This window comes from Strix uralensis, chromosome 11 (assembly GCF_047716275.1).
Source record: "Strix uralensis isolate ZFMK-TIS-50842 chromosome 11, bStrUra1, whole genome shotgun sequence".
Taxonomy (NCBI): Eukaryota; Metazoa; Chordata; class Aves; order Strigiformes; family Strigidae; genus Strix; species Strix uralensis.
This window is the reverse complement of record NC_133982.1, coordinates 16,125,498-16,143,870: the sequence shown is the minus strand read 5'-3', so window position 1 is coordinate 16,143,870 and position 18,373 is coordinate 16,125,498. Positions and strand designations below refer to the sequence as shown.

At 40.9% G+C, this 18,373-nt stretch overlaps 1 protein-coding gene across 1 annotated transcript in view; it reads left to right on the top strand.

Moving 5' to 3' along the window:
• The window catches only part of MCTP2 (multiple C2 and transmembrane domain containing 2), a 121,192-nt gene that overhangs the window by 40,134 nt on the left and 62,685 nt on the right, over positions 1–18,373 (top strand). Inside the window, exons 10-13 of the mRNA XM_074880573.1 lie at positions 7,049–7,213; positions 9,041–9,171; positions 15,846–16,032; positions 16,877–16,970. Coding sequence (XP_074736674.1) covers positions 7,049–7,213; positions 9,041–9,171; positions 15,846–16,032; positions 16,877–16,970 — 577 coding nt within the window. The remainder of the gene's footprint in view (positions 1–7,048; positions 7,214–9,040; positions 9,172–15,845; positions 16,033–16,876; positions 16,971–18,373) is intronic.

The following is an 18,373-nucleotide window of genomic DNA, read 5'->3' as shown; positions in this document are numbered from 1 at the left end:
ATGTATTTTGAAGAATTTTTTTACATACAGGTTTTTGGACCTTTAGCTGTAAGCCATGCTGGCAGGTGGTTCAGTTCTCAAGACTCTGGCTTGTGCCTTTTAAAATAAAACTAGGAGATACTGAAGCGTGGTACTGATTTAGGAGAAGTGAAAATATTGTTTAAAAGAGGAGAGGGGAAAAAAAAAAAAGGCAAAAAGCTACAACCCTGTGCTCTATTCTGTTCCAGTCACTAGAGGGTAGGAGAGCTTCAGTTCTTCCTAGGGAAGACACAGTTCATGCTCCAGTGTGATCTCTTAAGAAAAGCTCTGTGACCATCCAAAGGCAGTAAAAATATTTCCCAGCATGCGCTGGAAAAATCTGACAAAGCAGTATTTCCTAGTTTATTGATTCTGCTACTGCACTAAAACACTAGTACTGTACATCAATAACCATCTTTAGTTAGGAAACTCTGGTCTGTGGAAGCAGTACTAGCAGTTTGTGGCAGAACATAAAGGCTAGAAAGAAAAATTGTGTGCATGGGGAATATAGGTGTCTAGGGAAGGCACAAGAGGTTATGGAAGAATAGCCAGAGAGTATGATGGGGTAGAAAACAATGTTGCTGGACGAGATAAAGATACAGGAATAAGGGGGGCAGGGGAAATGGAAAGAGCTCTGTAACGGATACACAGACACACAGACTTGTCTGTTTTTTGGCTACTGAGCTGACTGGTTTGTTGTTGAAGGAGGAAAAGGCCATATACTTTCCATTTGAGCAGCTGAACTGAGACAGATCTAAATTTCATCTCTGTAGGTTTAGGCAAATAAAAGTTTTCTATTTGAAATAGTTTTCCTGGTTTTTTTTAGTGCTGAACTATAGGTGACCTCTGTTTCCATATTTAGCTTTTCTTCTTCTAGAAATACAGGGAAAATGACTTATTTTAAGGATGGACAAAATGAATATAACTTCCACAGCTTTTTTAAATCTGTACTGCCTATATGAAAGAAGTCTGGTGATACTCTAATTTGACCATTTTGTGTTATCTTAGTGCAGATCTGGCACATCAGTGTCCTAAATGAGTCTTTTCACATTAATCACGGGATTCTTGCTGGTTTTCCATTTTTCATTAGTACCCCTGTTGATGGCACTAATACCTGATGCAATTCCACGTCAGACTGGTGAAGGGGTTCACGTGGGATGTTGTGGATTCCGAACACTCTTCCTGTGTGTTCTCTGAGCTCCCTTGCTTTTTGAAGGAAAAGCTACATTTCAGACAACAATGAAAACGGCAGCAGTACAAGATCTCCCGTCTAGCTACAGTTGCCTCACGTTCATTACAGAGAGTATGCAGGAAGGATTTCAGCAACTGAATATTGTCTTTTAAATCATTTTGGTGCAAGAGCTGTTGAACTGGATGATTTAGCTATCTGTTGATTACACAGTATATATTTTTCACTGCTGCTAGAAGGGAATCATTGCACATTTGGGCGGACTCCCAAGACATGGGCAGCACATCCAGATCCCTCATTTTTCATGGGAGCTGAGAACAGCATTGTCCTCTGTGGGAGCTGTCTCCAAGAGTGCAGCTTTCTTCTTTTTCTCACGGAGGGTGGCATTGCAAAAGGAAGAGGATACTATTAGGCAGTATTAATATACGCACTCATATCTGTGTATTGGCAAGCTCTTCCTTCTTTTCTGTTTTTCTTTCTGGGGCTATCTGGGGCGCAGAGGGAGTTGGTAGCTATCTCTGCTGGAGTCCAACATGCTGATGCTCAGTAGCCTTGTTTGTCCTGGGTGGCTTGAGTCTCACCCTGAGTGCCCCCCATGCTATTTCCAGCATTTGTACAGCTGAATAACCTTTAAGTGTTGAACATCTATGAAGCAAATAAGCAGGTTTGCTTAGGGTGGATTGACCCGCAGCAGATCAGTCCTGAAACAAAAGCGACACAATTGCCACCTTGATAGCCTAAGCTGATTGAATAAATTGGCTGAAAGGCTGGCCGACCGAAGTGCTCCTCAGCATCTCATTGGAAAATCCCTCCCTTTCCTTTTTTTTTTCTGCGTGGGCTGTTAGGTTTCATTCTTGCCTGCCTCATTGTATTTGGCTTTCTCCCACAATACCCCGTGGGCAGTGACGCTCTCCGAGCGTTTCGTGGAGCAGAGGGACTCAGTTGTCACAGGGTCACGCATCGTGGTGGCAATCTCGTGTCGGTTCACTTGCCTTTCTCGCTGCCCTCTCCTCTTTCCCAAGGGGAGTCTGCCTCTGCAAAATGGTTTCCCTGCTTAATGAGGAGAGGTCCAAAGAGCCTTCCTATTCGCGTGTTGTTGTCTTCTCAAATGGCAAATTACGTGGCCCAGTTTTGATGTTGACCTCTTCACAGGGACTGCAGCAGGCTTTCTGTTGTTCTGTCTCATCCTTTTAAATGAAAGATGTGAGAGATGGGCTCGCTTCACACTTGGTCACCTTGCCGTGTCATTTAAATGTACAATTTTTCTGCATCTCTTTATTGCTTCAAAAACAAGTTTGAACTTGGGGCATGTATGCGTGTGTCAGAAGAGACAGATCTGAAAGCAGCCCTGATGCACCAGGGGGAATTCACTGGGTGCCTATAGAGGGAGATTATATACAAATGGTGTTATCAGGGAGACTCGAGCTCCTAAAGGATTTTATGAAGCTGGGTCAATGAGCTGGTTCTTTCCCCTCCAAAGCTCTGTCATTCTTGCTCATCTCCTGTATTTGGCTCTGTGAAGGCAAAATATGGCCCACCTGCTCATTCTTGTCCAGCTTGCTGCTTTAAACCAGAACCAGAAAATAATAAAAAATTGAAAGTAGGTGTGAAAACTTTTATATTAATTTTGAAACTGGGAACTACATTCTGAAAATAGTATTGTGAACACTGATTTTCAGTTTTTCTATTCAGAGACATGGTATGTTTTCTGGGCAAACGTTCTTTCTAAACAGTAGGGAGAAGAACCATCTTCTGTTCCTCATGTGGCAGGTTCCTGCTCTATGACCAGGCCATACTTCTGCTTCAGAGGTTATTCATTATTTACCTGATTTTGCACAGTTCCTAAATCTGCAGTAAACATGGGCTGTTAGATTTTAAAAACATCTAGTTTGTTTCTGAGTAAAGTTTTTTGGATATTCTTGTGCTTATTGTTTTATTTCTGGCTGGCTTGTTTGAGGGATACTTTTTGTTCAAGTTGATATCCATTTTTCAGCAGTGAACTTCTCATAAAGGTGACCTTTATGATATCACTGGTTATTTGCACACAGAGCCCAGCCAAAATCAGAGCTCTATCTGGAGACAACCCCTCAAATTCTGATCTCACGACTATCTTAATTTCAGAAGTGATGGGGGGGCAGGAAGGAATAAGCGAGCTTGTCCAATGTCTTGTGCTTGGGACATGTGCCAGCTTCCATCATAAAGCATGTTTCCTAATTTCCAGCCCTATAGCCTGATCCTAGCTTTAGCCAACTTTTCTGTACCTTTGCAAGGCACCTTTACTTCGGTCTGGGACGTAGCCAGAGTGTGAGCTGGCTGACTGCAAGAGAGTTTACAGGAAAATATAGCAGGAGTGGTCTGAAGGACCTGGCATCCAGTCTGGGAAGCACAGCTGGAAAGAGCTCGGGTTCAGCAGCAGAAGCAGCTGAAGTACCCAAGTGCGGAGGTGTCCATAGCCTGGGAGGTAACAGGGAAAGGGTAGACCTCGATAGATAAAAGCACTTTTAAATTGTCACTGATTAAGCAGTTATGTCCTCCTTTTCTGGGCAGTATAGACAGGGACTTTGACTTTTCTGGTCTCATTGTGAAGGCAGGTTAGTGTAGTGATGGCTGGAGGGAGGGATTGGGGTTCGGGGTTTTTTTTTTCAGTGCTTGTTTTGCTCCTGAGTAACTTTGTTGGACTAATTGCTGCACTTCTCTGTGCTCTGCTCTGTAATAGTTTTGCCAGCTCAGAGGGAGGCTGTGAAGTTTAATCAATTAACTCTGTGTAAATCAGTTTGAAACGAGTAGGTGCGGGGTATCAGGAGGTACGACTTTTAAAATAAATAATACAATATCATTTTCTCGTCACCTGGGAGGCATTTTCTGTAGTGCAGGCTTCCCCAGATAACACTAAAGTTGACTCATTGAGGGTCCAGGTCTGTGGGTCCTACCACACATTTGGGTTTCCCCAGATGTGCTTCCTTCCAGAAACTGTGAGTGGAATCTGAGACACTGCCTGTTTGGCTGGGATTTCCATCAGGGTGGTCAGAGGAACAGCCTGCCAAATACCTGGGGAGGCTGGAGAGGTGGCCGCAGAGCATGCACAGAGCGATTCTTTGGTGTGCGTGTAGATGATATGAGGCACAACCTGGTCAAGTCCAGGAAATCCAAAGCATACTTAATGTGACAGGGTGTCCACAGGCATGTGAGGTAAGTGCCTTCCTGGGCTCTGTGCTGCTCCGTTTGGAGAGAGGCTTGTGACGGTGGCAGAGTTAGACTGGGGGATGTAGGAAGCAGACTGCAGTCATTGAGCCTGTGTTGAGGTGCTGCAGATCTGTGCTATGCCCTAAACCAGTTGCAAACATCTTGGCTTCTCTGTCTAGCGTGATGCTCTAAAGTGATGCCAGATCTTATCCAGAAAGCAGCCAGGTCCTGTTAGGTGGAGGCCAACAAACCCCTCCTCTGAGATGAGCACAGAGCTCTCTTGCAGCTGCCCAACCATCCAGAAAGGGGGTGCACAAGGCCATTTGCTAGGGGCCATCTGTTTTGGAAGGTCAGAGTTGATTCACTGCAATGTGCTCTAGTAATACCGAGCTGCAGGCGCTGATTTTTCCCGGGTCTGTGTGGAATCCGGAATGGTTTGGGTACCTGTGAAGACAGTGGCTAAAAGGGCGGGGTTATGTTTGCTACAGAACTTGGGTAGGAAGGCCCCCAACACTGAGTGACTCCCTAAAATACTGGCCTCGTTAAAAAATTAAAAGAATCCAAATTTGATTTGAAAACTGAGTGATAACAACTGTCTTTCGTGTTCAGCCTGGAAGCTTTGAAGAGAACTGAATGCTTTGTTTTTAAAAGAAATTGTAACATGGATAATAAACTTTGTCTGTTTTTTTTTGTGAACTAACATCAAATACCTCTTCCTCCTCTGGAAGGAGAGGGGGAGGAGGGAAAATCCTTGGTCCTAAAGCAGCAAGTACATCACATCAAAACATGACTATGTTAAATACTAAAATGTTCAAAGTACAACTGAGATAGATAAAGGCTTTGATGGGAAGTGGATATTTCCCAGGGACATTACAAGCAATAATCCAGATGTTATGGTGTAATGCAACGAGTGTCCATGGATAGATGGGGAGCTCAAGCCAAGCAGCGCCTGCTGTAGGCCTTAGCCCTCCACTCCCATGCTGTTACGCCATATGGAAGCAATCTCCAGGCCCCTTTAATAGCCAGCTTTGGATTCCATTTTCACAGGGCTCATAGAGCTAAGTGGAGCTGTTTTATGGACAAGTTAGATAGAAGCCTTTCCAAGATAAACATCCAATTCGAAATTAGGACATACCAAGCTGCAAAATTATTTTAGGGCATATTTCATGGAAGCACTGCCATTTTTCTAAGGCGATTGCCAGACTGTAGAATGCCCTTTGATCCCTTGTGGACATTACTCCCTTTTTTATAAAAAGGATTTTGAAATAGTTGCAGTGTTTAGGGAGGAATATATCTGCCGGGACTTTGAAGTATGTCCATGGGAACAGTCATGCTTTAGCTTTTTGGCCTAAAAGATGAACTTTAAAAAAAAAAAAAAAAAAAGAAATTACATTGCAGCTGGATTTATGAATCAAAATCTCGTTTTCTTTTTAAAGGTAGGAATTTTTAACCAGTGTGCCAGGAAAGCCAAACGGGGTGTTTAAATAGAAGTATATTAATATGCTTGTGGGATTCAGAGTTGGGCATTTTAACCAGTAAAAAGCAAGTAAAAAATTTGTGAGTTCACCACCCATGATTTAAGAATTTTGTTGCTGGGTAATTGATCCATAAAAAGTAATCTTCAGACATCAGGTGCTTTTGCAATCGTTTTATTTAGCAACAACATTTCTTACTTGCTTTTAAAGCTAACACGTCCTGTTTTAAAGTGACTTGTGAAATCTTCTCCTCCGTCTTGCTCCCACCTGTATATGACATGATTGAAGCTCCAAAGTGTGGCGAGTTAAAAGTTGCTTCGCGAGAATAAAATATGGCAGGATTTTTACTGCGGGAAGAAAAGTATAGCCTTGAGTTTTAATGTTTCCAGCTCACTCCCCCCAAATAAAGGCCTATTTAATCATCCTCTGTCCAATAAAATATTGCCAGTTAGCAAACTGTTAGCGCAGCCATGCTATGTAGGATGAAGCTGCGAAGGTAACAAATGTGGCTACCAGGTAACCATAACTCCAGATAAAGAGCCCGCTGGTGTCAGTGTTTTTTCAGCAAGCATCAGTATTTTTGATTCGTGAGCTCAGTTTCTGGAAGCAGGAGCTGCAAAGGCAGCAGGTGAAGAGCTAACACGGACGACAGGCGGTTGAGTGATTGAGGAGGTGGAAGATGCGTGCTCAGCCTTTCACCTGGCCATAGACTTTATGACTGTGGGCTGTCCCCCCCACCCCAGACAGGAATGCAGGAAAAGGCCAGATCCATGTTTTATGGACATAGCTAGAGACATTTAAGAGTTTAGTTTCTCCTCTCTCTCACCTCTCCTCCCCATCGCTCTCCTGTGTCTTTCTCTGAGCCAAGGTAACAGATTTCTCTAAATGCTCAAGGTCTGCTCTTGCTGAAGCTCAGCCAGGTTAGCTGAAGTCAACTTCTCTGGTGGTTTAAGCTAACCCTGCTGATTTTGATCTGATGCTGAGCTCTGTCCCTTCATGGAGCCAGCCATAGTACAGTAGAGGCAGAAAAGCCGTAGTATCCTACTGCATTCCATTCTCTGCTTACTCCTAGGGAATCATGGTGCCTCTCTCACTTCTGGTGCTTTCCTATCACAGTCAGTTTGAGCATAAAAATATGGGTTTGGGTGTATTAAGTGTTTTGTGTCGCTGACTTGCTTTTCAGTCAGCGTTCATGCGGAGCGCGCGACTCTCCGACTCTCTGCGCAAGAACCAGTTGTGGAACGGGCTGGTCACCATCACACTCTTGGAGGGGAAGAACATCCCTGGAGGGGGCTTGGCAGAGATTTTCATTCTCCTCAAACTGGGAGATCAGAGATACAAGAGTAAGGTAAGTATTAAGGATTTCTTTAAGTTTGCTGAAACCGATAAGGCACTTGGTGTTTCTTTTACCAGTGTTGCTACCTCAGATGAAACTATTCTTGAATCTGTTTTATATAGGTGAGATCAAAACCAGGAGACCAGATCAGGACCATTAACACTTTACTAATATGTTTTACATGCCAATATAGGAATAGGAAGTTAGGAATATTGTGTGTATCTGGTTTTGTGCATTTAACCTAATCATCATATTGATGGATGTTTGACATTAATATGAAACGAAATAAAGCTACGTGTATCACACATGTTTTGTTCTCTGCCAATACAGAAGTTACATTTGCAACGTTAGGTATGCTGGAAAAGCAGACCTGAAATGGTTCCCAGTGCAGAGGAATTCTTTTATTTTTTTTAAACTACCTGTTGTGAAAAATGTTATCTATAACAGGAAAAAAAACACAACAAGCAACACGCACAGAATAGTCCATGGCTTTGATTTGAATTTTTATTCCTCTAGGCTGTGTTTACTTGTATCCGGTACCATTTCATGGGAATCTAAGAAGTGAATGGGGTTGCCAAAGATATACTTTTCATCTCCAAAGTCTAATAAGGAGAGGGGCTATAATTAAAGTAATATTCTGTTGAGAAAGCAAGAGCTGTGTATGTCATGAACTGGAAGTGTGGAGGGAGAAGGAGGAAGAAGCAAACCAACCCCCTCCTGTACAAAATGTACAGAGCCAGTTCACAGAACATAACGTTCAGATGTAGGCGCATCTGAAACCTGCACTCTGTCCCCCACATTGAACTTCAAACCAAGGTCATGATATAATGTTTTTATTTAGAAAAACAGCTTTGAAAAATAACAAATGGGTTAGTTATTTTAGAATAAAGATGTTATTCCAGTTAAGATCCCTTTTTATGTTTCTCTTTAATGGTCCATAGCCTGTGTCATGAATCTGCAAGACTGCGCTGTTTGCAGTCACAGAAAATTAAAAAGTTTAAAATGGGGAGTTAAGTACAATGTTGTCTGCAGCGAGTTAATTGTTTAGTGTTTCTGTCTGGGGTCCAGCAAAAGTTGGGGACTGCTGCTTTTACACCCTAATAAGACTTCAAATTGGCAGTACCTAATGTTTTTTCCTGGAGTTATTCAACTTACGAAGTACAATTTCTCAGGGTCCAGAAAAACAGACAAGGTGGGAGGAATCTCAGTCAAGGTCCAGCTAACCCTATCTCCTGTTCTGTCAGTGGCTGTGCTGGTATTGATGGTGGGTAGTGTAGTGTGTTATGAATTGCAAGTGATTTAAGTCATAATCCAGTGAATATCCAGAGTAACGTGAACATGTGAACAATCTCACCGAACTCAGAGGGACAATTTACAGATATCAAATGAACTGGATGTTAATAATTTCAAGGCTGCTCCTTCTTTGCCTATATCTTAATGCAGAAGGGTAAAAGTACTGGTGTGGGTTCCTTAATTCATTCAAACCTGTTTTCAGGTGATTGCCCTCAAAGGGGTTATTCTTGATTTCTTCCAGTGTGTGATGTTGAATGATGACCATGGTCCACTGAAAGTGGAGCTGGGGGATCCACCTGGCATTTCAGAATTCCTCCAGCCATTCGTTCATGTCATACTTGCATATTTATTGTTACTGGGAGAGAGGAAAGAGTTTTTAAGGAAGATGAGGCTGTGCATGATGGGCTGAGGAGCTTTGGTTGGATTGACCTTAGTACTTGATGCCCTAACATCCGGCCCTGTTTTTGTAGAACAATTGATATGTGCTTTACTGTGGAAATAAGTACCGTTTAAGAAAAGTAAATATTATAACTGCATGTTTTCTAGACACTGTGTAAGAGTGCAAATCCTCAGTGGAGGGAACAGTTTGATTTTCACTACTTCTCTGACAGGAAGGATATGTTGGACATTGAGGTCTGGAGAAAGGATAACAAAAAACACGAGGAGCTTTTGGGAACGTAAGTTGGGGGGGTTTTGCTTTTTTTAGGGGGTGGGGTAAGTACAAAACATGTGATTTTTATTATTATTTTAAAAAATTGATCAGTTTTCATTACCAGCATCACACTGTATGTTTCTCTCCTTATTCTGGTCATGTTCACATGTCTCTGTAAGGGTATGTTTATTAAAACCTATTAATGGGTAATTGATTAGCCACAGCCTGAATGCAGAGACACCCAAGCTGACTCTGCACATGCTGACTGTAAAATCCAAAATACTGTGGGAGCTCAGTGGTGGCCGTTTCTGGGAGAGCCAGTGGCAGCAAGGAGGCAGTACTTGTCTGTGTTTGCATGGTGATACTGCTCCAGATCCTGTTGTGCTCTGCAGGGCTGATGTGTGACTTCAGGCTGGTGCCAGCTCAGGGATCTTCATGCTCCTTTTGGGAGTGGCACTGGTGTCCATTTTTTCTGTTAGCACTTTGGTGGTGTGTTCTTGTAACCTTGTTTACATATGGGTCCTGTAACCTGGATTTGCTTTGTTTGTATGATCTCTTCCCCATTGCCCCAGAAGACTGATCTCTGTGGGTTTGGTGCTCCACACTTTGCACCAAAACTCATGTTGTTTCAAGCATCCTTTTAAGGGCAGCCTTGCAGGTGATTTTCCCATCTCCTGACTGATACTGGATTTTGTCCCACTGCACTATTCCATTATAGCTTCAGATTCTCAAGTAATGATCTCACAAAAAGTCAATAGCAGTCAACCTTTCATTTTATTTTTTTTAATGGGAATAGAATGTGGTTCCTACTCTTATGTCCTGCTCTTTCCCTTCCACTCTAACTCCATCTTATTTTGTACAGTATTAGTACAGTCTTGGTTTACTGGCAGTAACTGTATCTTCTTCCTTCTTTTGGTTTGCAGCATTGTCATCTAGATCTATCTCCCCAAACTGTATCTGCACAGTTGGCTACATGCAGTAGCACCAAAAATCATCTAGTTTACTGGAGTCCATCTTGGGTCTGCCCGTGCTTATCTGCTTTTGCAGGATCAGTGCCACAACCTCTAAATTCTTAGGGGCAGGGATCCTGTCTACAGTTGTTTGATGTTCTCACCTGGTGAGGGTTTCACAATTTACTGACTAAATGGCAGTAACTCATAAGAACATTCTCTTAATTTAAGCATTCAAATAGTTTGAAACTATTCACTGAAAAGAACAATGCCCTTTGGCTCTACAAATGTTTGTGGTTTTGCAGAGCAGGAAATGCTTTCTGGCTGAATGCTGTTGCTCATCACATGGGGAAGTGGCTGAAGATGAATCTGTTCCTTCCATTCTCACAGTTACTTTTATTACTTATGATATTCTGTTTAGGGTTAAGAAATGTAGCAGTGTTTGCAGCTTGCCTCTGTTTGGTCTCCCTGTTGCTGGAGCAACTCTTCCTTGTTTTTTTTTTTTTCCCCCCTTCTTTTTTTTTTTTTTTCCTACTGGTTTCTGGCAGGTGGTGTTCAGTGTGGCAAAAAATTATCAGCAAAATGCTTATTCTATTATTAAAGATTTCAGGACTGGGAAACCCTGTGTGTGTTAGATTTACCTTAAAGTTATTTTTGCTGTCTATGTGGAGAGAAAAACATTGCTGTGTTGCCTTAAGCACAGCAAATGCGCTGTAGCATCAAAACACGAAAAAATTACACTAGATTTTAAAGAGCGATTGCAAGAATAGGTAAATAATAAATGCATAATAACAAGTCTTGTTTTTACAGTGTAGAAACTTTTGGCACCCAATAAATAATATTTTATGAAAGGTTCAAATGCAGTCTAATTGGGAAAAGGATTCTGTAGGAAAAACAGCATTATGAGGTGCCATGTTTATTGTCTCCATGACTTCCAAGTTGAGTTTTGAGATTTCTGGATTTCACAACATCATTGTAAGAAAGATTCTTTAGTAAAATGTTTGTGGATTATATTCTGTCATTACACATAACAGTATACCCCAACTGCCCTCAAATAATTTACATTTGCTGGATCTGAATTAATGATTCTGTGGTCAATTTGTGGATAGAGTTAGGATTCATTATGCTCCCCTCAAGGATGTGTAGGTTGAACTGTGATGATTAGACCTTTTGATATATTTTTAATATTTGAATGAAGTTGAGGAGATGCACAGGGTGGAGTCATGTCTGATAATCTGTGTCTGATATTCCAACTTTTGTAGAATAAAGACTTCCATTAATTACTTTAGACCCAGGATTTCATGTAGGATAAATGCCTTAAGCCCCTGGAACATGGCTCTTCTCCCAGGTATAGTTTAGTTTCAAGGTAAAATATTGTTCTTGAAATAGGACTTGAAGTGTCTGTGGAGCTTATGGAACATGTAGAATAAGAAATGCATTGGGCCTCCAGTACTAAACACTAACACCTGGGGCATTTGTCTGCTGCTGAATTAGTGAGGAAACATTCAGTGCAATTTCATGTCACCCTTCTATTACGAAACGGACCCTCGCTGTCAGTGCACATCACAAGCTAAATTATTACATTCAGCCTACTTGTGTTCCGCTTAGATTTTCAACTGGGTCCAATTTCTCTTCCTTGCTTAAAATACTGCAGCTTTGAGTGGTTCAGCTGCCAGGGTCCAACACTGAGGGGTGGCTGTGTTTTGGTGCTGGATGAAATAATCCCTCTATTTAGTCTGCACAGAACTGTTAGTAACATTTATTGAGTGCTTTTTGTGTCCTTTGGGATAAGAGGCATGCTATAAACAGGAGAGGATGTTAATGTATATTAATAAACAAAGGTGTTAACGTGTGCAGAATTTGTCCAGGCAGAGTTAAATTGTTTATGCCAGGTTGTTAGAAAGTGTTTCTGCATTAAGGAAAATGTTTTGAAAAAGAAATGCTGTTGAATGTTGGGGTTTTTTTTTCTTCACATATTTACCTCAAGAAATAGGTTTTACAAAAATTGCTAGACTTAAGACCATGAGCTATGAGATTGGAGTGCATCCAATATCTTTATGATGAATGCCTCCAGGAAACAGTGTCTTTGCAACAAGAAACAATCCTTACTTTAAAGGCCATGCTTTTGGGATGGAGCAGTAAAACCTACTGTGGCTGCGTCCAAACCTTTCATTTAAATTTCACCAAGATATAGGAAGAATCAGACTACCAAAATTTATCTGTGGAATAAATCAGAATAAAACCCTATTAATTGTCTCTGACACCTGTGGCATTTGGAATTCCTTTTCAAATATTAATCAGATGCATCTTACTGTATACTGTGATAGTGATTCTGACCTCTTTGTTGAAGGGCTTTCCAGAATTCTGCAGGGGAAACAAATGGCAATGTTGTGTGCAGATTTCTTCATATGTATCTATATATATTTAAGGATACTTACCACAATTCAAACTGTGGATTGGGTAATAAAATACAACTCCATGACTACTTGTAAGAGGCTAAGGTCAGCACCTTTTAGTGAAATTTTAACATTTGATTCCCTGATAAAGTTTAACAAATAATTTAACCCCAAATTTACTGTGTAGTGTTCTCAAGTAACATTTCTCTGCAAAATGAATAAAAAAGAGGGGAGTGGGAAGTTTGGCAGCTAAACATGAGTGCTGTAAGTCAAAAGAACAGTCTTAAATGAAAACTAAAGCTGTAGTGTAAACCTTGAGTCCTGTAGAGGATAATATAGAGGTATAGACCTCAATATTGACCAGGAGGAGGAAGGAAACCATTTAATTAATTGTGGTTAAAACAAAAAGTGATACGCTTGTGTGCACAATGCACTCTTAATTTACAGAACTGTATTCCCTATAGATCATGCATATAGCCATGTGAGTGAAAGATTATACCTGAATTTAATGTGATGTAGCAAAAGATGACAACAAGCAGAGCTATGCTATTCTGAGACAGGATTACTGTGTTGAGAATTTAACTCAGGAGATAATTTGCATCACCTAAAATACAAATAATCTGAGAGTTTTGCCCTTTGCATTCAGATCAGGCAACTTTTGAGCAAAAAAGTGGATTGCCTCCGTTAGTTTTATACTGTGCCCATCACGATAGTCTCTTAGCACTTTCCTCTGAAATAATTATCTGTAATAAGGTCTTGCAGATAGGAAGCTGAGAAAGAAGGAAAGGAAGACTTTCTGTTTCAAGAGGATGGAGGAAGTAGTTTGGAAATCATTAGACTTGTTTTAATAGTGTAGAAACGTTTGTGTGGAAACTGCTGAATTTATATAGTAAATTGAATGTCTAATTGTTTCACCAAGCTGCATTCTTTGCAGTCTGATCAATTATGTTGTATAACCTAAATGAAACAGATTGTCTTTTTTTTTCCTTAAGCCTTTTGCCATTTGCAAGTGCAAATGTGGATTTTCTTTTCAGTTTCTCAAAAGAAAATACAGAGACATACCATCACCTTGAGTGAACACAGATGTTTTAAGGAAGTTAGTTTGCACGGAAATCAGACATGATTTGAGGAAGAAATGCTTATACTCCACCTCCTGCTGTTTTTCCCTCCACATGTGCATCTCTCCTACCCCCACGCCCTTATACTCGATCTTTTCTTTGACCTTTGGCTAATCAAATTCTTTTAATAAGTGAAACAATTCCAATTTGCCAAAACAAGCTAGAATTATATTTAACTTTGCCTTTGAGATACAAGAGATTTCTGAGGTTGTCTGTCGGTGGGATATGCACTGTTGTCTGAACAAGTTGTCTTTTCTCCCTTACCCCATGGGAAGTTCTTAACATATAAAAGCAAATGCAGCTTTTCCCAGTTGCAGACTGTGTGTTGAGTGGGTGGTGTTTGACATGCCGATGTGGGAGACATGGCCCCTATTGCCAGCTGAACACCCAGGACCAGCTGGGTGACCCTGACTTTTCCCCTCTCCTTCCTTCAGTCTCTTCATCTGTAAAAAAAACCCAAAAAAAAACCAAACAAAAAAAAAAACCAAAAAACCCCCCCAAAAAACCAAACCAAAACAAAACCCCAAGATTACAATATATTCCCCCTTTTGTACTGATACCTAAAGTATCAGTAAAACTCCTGCAGTCTGAGAAGCAACTGTGTTAATGCAGCCAAGGTGATGCTGACCTCCAGTGTGGAAGTGATAAGGTCTTTTTCTCAAATGCTTGCCTTTTTGTTGTTTTATTTTCCTTTCTGCTGTAACTTTTCTTGTCATATCTTTCCGAAGAGTCTAGGCATAGCAATAAGCTTTAAATGCAACCTCTCACTCTTGGAAATTGTGTTGAGAGGCAGCCTACGCTTGTGCAATAGCGTGGGGCACCAAGAGTAAACTTGCAACCTGTTGTATGTTCAGTGCAGTGAATAGCAAATAGCACACTTAAGGCAAAGTCATCCCCGTTGATTCTGGTCAGAAGAAGTTTACACAGAACTGTGTTTTAATACAGCTGGATGTACACACTGGATGACATACAAACTCATCAGAGCAATGACTTTTACTTCATAACACAGCTTCTTGGGTTTTCAGGCTGAAATGTTTTGGGATTTTTTTACTTTTTTTTTTTTCACCCCCCTAGCATTCACAGAAAATAGGCTGTTAAGAAGCGGAAAGCATGCAATTTATAGCAGATGGGTATAAACCACTCCAGCTCTACTACTGGAATGGGATCAATCAGGAACACTACATGCACCATTTACCCAGAAGAAACTCACCTGGGGGAACCCTGTGGAATTTTAGCCTATTAAGAGAACACCTTAACAAGTTTAGTTTAAATAAAAACTTGTCGGCAGGCATTAAGGGGAGCAAAAGCTCTCGCTCTCCATCATCCGCTTGCTGTCCCTTTGAGAAATGTGACTCCCCTTGCACTGAGGCAACAAAGCTTCTCCTTCCTTATTTTTTGGTTTTTCCTTTTGCATCTGTAACTTTTGTTCAGCCTGTTCTTAAAAGCCAAGCCCCACGGAGGTTCAAAAAAGTTCCACTCCATTTACTGGACTTCTAAATAGAAGGCATTTAGCCGAGCCAAGTGATTAGGCTTTCTGTTGCATTTAACCGCTCCCTTTGTGTATAACATGCTGTCTAGTGATCTCTCTCAGCTTTAGTCCATACTCATCTTTTATTATTGTCTCTACAAATGTTTCTCTGTTTTCCTCCTTATTTTTATTTTTCGTGGAGGTATCAGGTTAATGATACATATTATGTGCAGGGGTTGGGGGGGGTATTTTTAAGACAATCCTTCCCTTTGGGAAATATAACAGTACATTGAAAATGTAGCCCTAGTAAGGCTTGTAAAAGAGACTGGGGCATACAGTATAATGTAGCATAAAATGGAGTATGTGACTTTAAAGAAACTAATCTATTTTAGGCTAATGTTTTAAATTTTGCATTTGCCCCTTTTCTTTTCCCCCAGGTGAAATAAAATTGTGTTTCAAATCCATCACAAAGCACTAGGGGATTTTAGAGGGGAAGTGAGGCAGGCCAGAGTTAAGTTTTCCTTGCAGCCCAAACCTTTTACCTCTGCTTACCAGTAGGTGAACCAGAAAGCAAAACTTGACAGTAAGTGCAATAGAAACTGGCTAATTGGTTTCCCATGTTTAATTTTGAGATGCTTTTTTTTTGCATTTCTTTCCATCCTGAACAAGCAGTAAGTTTTGGTGCCTGCTTGCTACTGAAATCAATATAAATGTTGCTTCCCTCCCCAGCTCTTTTTTCTTATTAACCCTTGACAATGTCATTCTAGGTGCCAAGTTGACATTGCTGCCCTGCCGACGAAGCAGACCAATTGCTTAGAGCTGCCTCTGGAAAAACATCCGGGGTCTCTGCTAATGTTGATTGCTGTTGCCCCATGTACAGGAGTGTCGATCTCCGATCTGTGTGTCTGCCCTTTGGGGGACCCCAGTGAACGGCAACAGATTTCACAGCGCTACGTGAGTTTGCATTTTTTTTCTCCTTTAGTTTTGAAAGTAGTCAAAATTGCAGGAAAAAAAGATATAAAATTGTCCAGTCATAATAACATGTCTCCTACCAGAGAAAACTATTAGACAGAATAGTTATTATGTTTAGAATGACAAGGAGATTGGCAGGGCAGATAGACCCAAGCAATTTGGCTGCTTGTATTTGTTGGGTTTTAAACTAATACTTTTCTTTGTAAACTTGAATTGTATTAAGAGATTATCATGGGGAACGAGACACACTGAATATCACAGAGAGATCATAGTATACTTAGATTTCTTTCCTCCTTTGTAGAGGATCTGTTCTAAACTCTGAACTGTTGGAAGATAAAGCCATATGATGGCTTCCATGCCTCAATCCTCAAAAGCGGTGCAAGAGGGAATAAGCATATATCTCTGAAATGGGGTGTGAGACTGAGGAAGTTGAACCACATTAAGTCGAAGTTTTTAGGGACAGATTCTTCACTCCTGATTGAGTATGCTGCTTTCCCAACCCATGCTGCTTTTCCAGGTCTATGTCCCGTTTTCTGTTTTAATGGGCAGATGATACTTGCGTAAACATGCAGGGCTCCTTCCAATTTCCACCATAACATTAACATGTAACTTATGTGAATGGAGAATTTTCTTAGGTAGTGTGTGATGTCGTGAACCTCAGGGAGACTGGGATAGTGGACAGGTATTTATGGCTATATGAGCTGCTGAACTGAAACACTGCAGAAATAGTGATGGAAATAAAAATGTAAGTCATTTAGTAGTCCAATAATTTCTATTTCTTATTGAATTACAAAAGAAATACATATTTATGCTTTCCTCCTTGCAGTGTATAAAGAATTCCTTTCAGGACATAAAGGATATTGGCTTCTTACAAGTCAAAGTTTTAAAGGCGGTGGACCTGTTGGCAGCAGATTTTGCAGGTATTTTATTTCTGTTTTGCAGCATATGATGCTATAATATATGTTGTGAGTGCTACTTAGACTTTGGGCAGTACTGTCAGTTGATCAAGGAGAAGTAAATCTTCCCATTATTTCTCCAGTGGCGAAACCTGCCTCAGAGAACTGACATACCAAATGGTTTTGACTCCCAAAAGTACATGGGAAGGTCCAGTGGATGAGATCTGATTTCCCCTTTAGATCTGAGCAGCATGGCTGCCTAACACTTAACACAGCATGGTGTGCTGTTGTATTTTCCAGCAGGAATATGTAAAATAAGTTGATGATAAACTGATGGTGCCTGCAAAGCAGCATCTTTTATTGGGTGCCTTGTGAGTTTGTGAGCAAGACGGAAAGATTTTGGGGGCGTCTCACATGGTGCTGAGTGTGTGGGTTTGGGTGGTGCTGCAGGCTGTCACCCAAAAAAGAAAGCTTGCCAGCGATGGGGATGTGAGTGCGATGGCTTCTCTTACAGCTCGTTTGAGGCTTCAATTTGGGATGATCTTTTTGGTGCTCTTTCTCCAAGAAAAGGATGGCTTTTCCACTGAGCCGTATCTCAAATTGTGCTTGGTCGTGACAGCAATGGACACTAACACCTTTTAAAAATACAACTTTATATTGTTTCTCCAGGGAAGGTCTAGGGAATTGATACTTCTCTGTAGCGACTGCCTGGATATTATTATTTTTATTATCATCTTCTCCAGGATTCTGGAGACCTTTTAATTCCCCTCTGTATCTTGCAGCAGCTCGTAATTCACAGCCACAGCATTGTGTGTTGTATATTTGCTGACATAGTCATTTTATAAGATAACTTGTTGATAAAAGCAGGAAAGATGCTAGAGAGAAAACACTCGTGCTCCATTCCCTGGCATTCATGAAGACATTGTAACATAAGAGAACGTTGCTCCTCAAATAAGAACCAAAAGAGAAAGCCCAAGATTAATCATAATACTATTTCAGTTTCAATCGACTGCTTAACCTTGTGATGGGAAAAAAGGTTACTGCAGAGAGCGGTACTTTAAAGAACTGAAGAACTTAATTTGCAAACAAAAAACTTGCCAATGCTGAAAGGTATCTTGGACAGAAATGCATTTCTAAATTGACATAATGTATACATCTATATGGAATTAAGAGTGTAACTGCACCTTACTAACAAGTTTAATAAGTGTACCACAGCAAAGCAGAACCTTTGGCAAACGGCAAGGCTAGGGCTATCTAGAAATATGTGAGAGACAGTGTCCAGTGAAAGAACTGAGCCTGGAAGGTTATTTACCCTTTGGAAAACTTCACTGATGCTAATGCAGTTGCATCAGTGAGGAATTTGGCCCTCTTTCCCTCAATACTTAAACAGGAGCATGTGGGTGGATAATGAACATTGGAAGAGACAC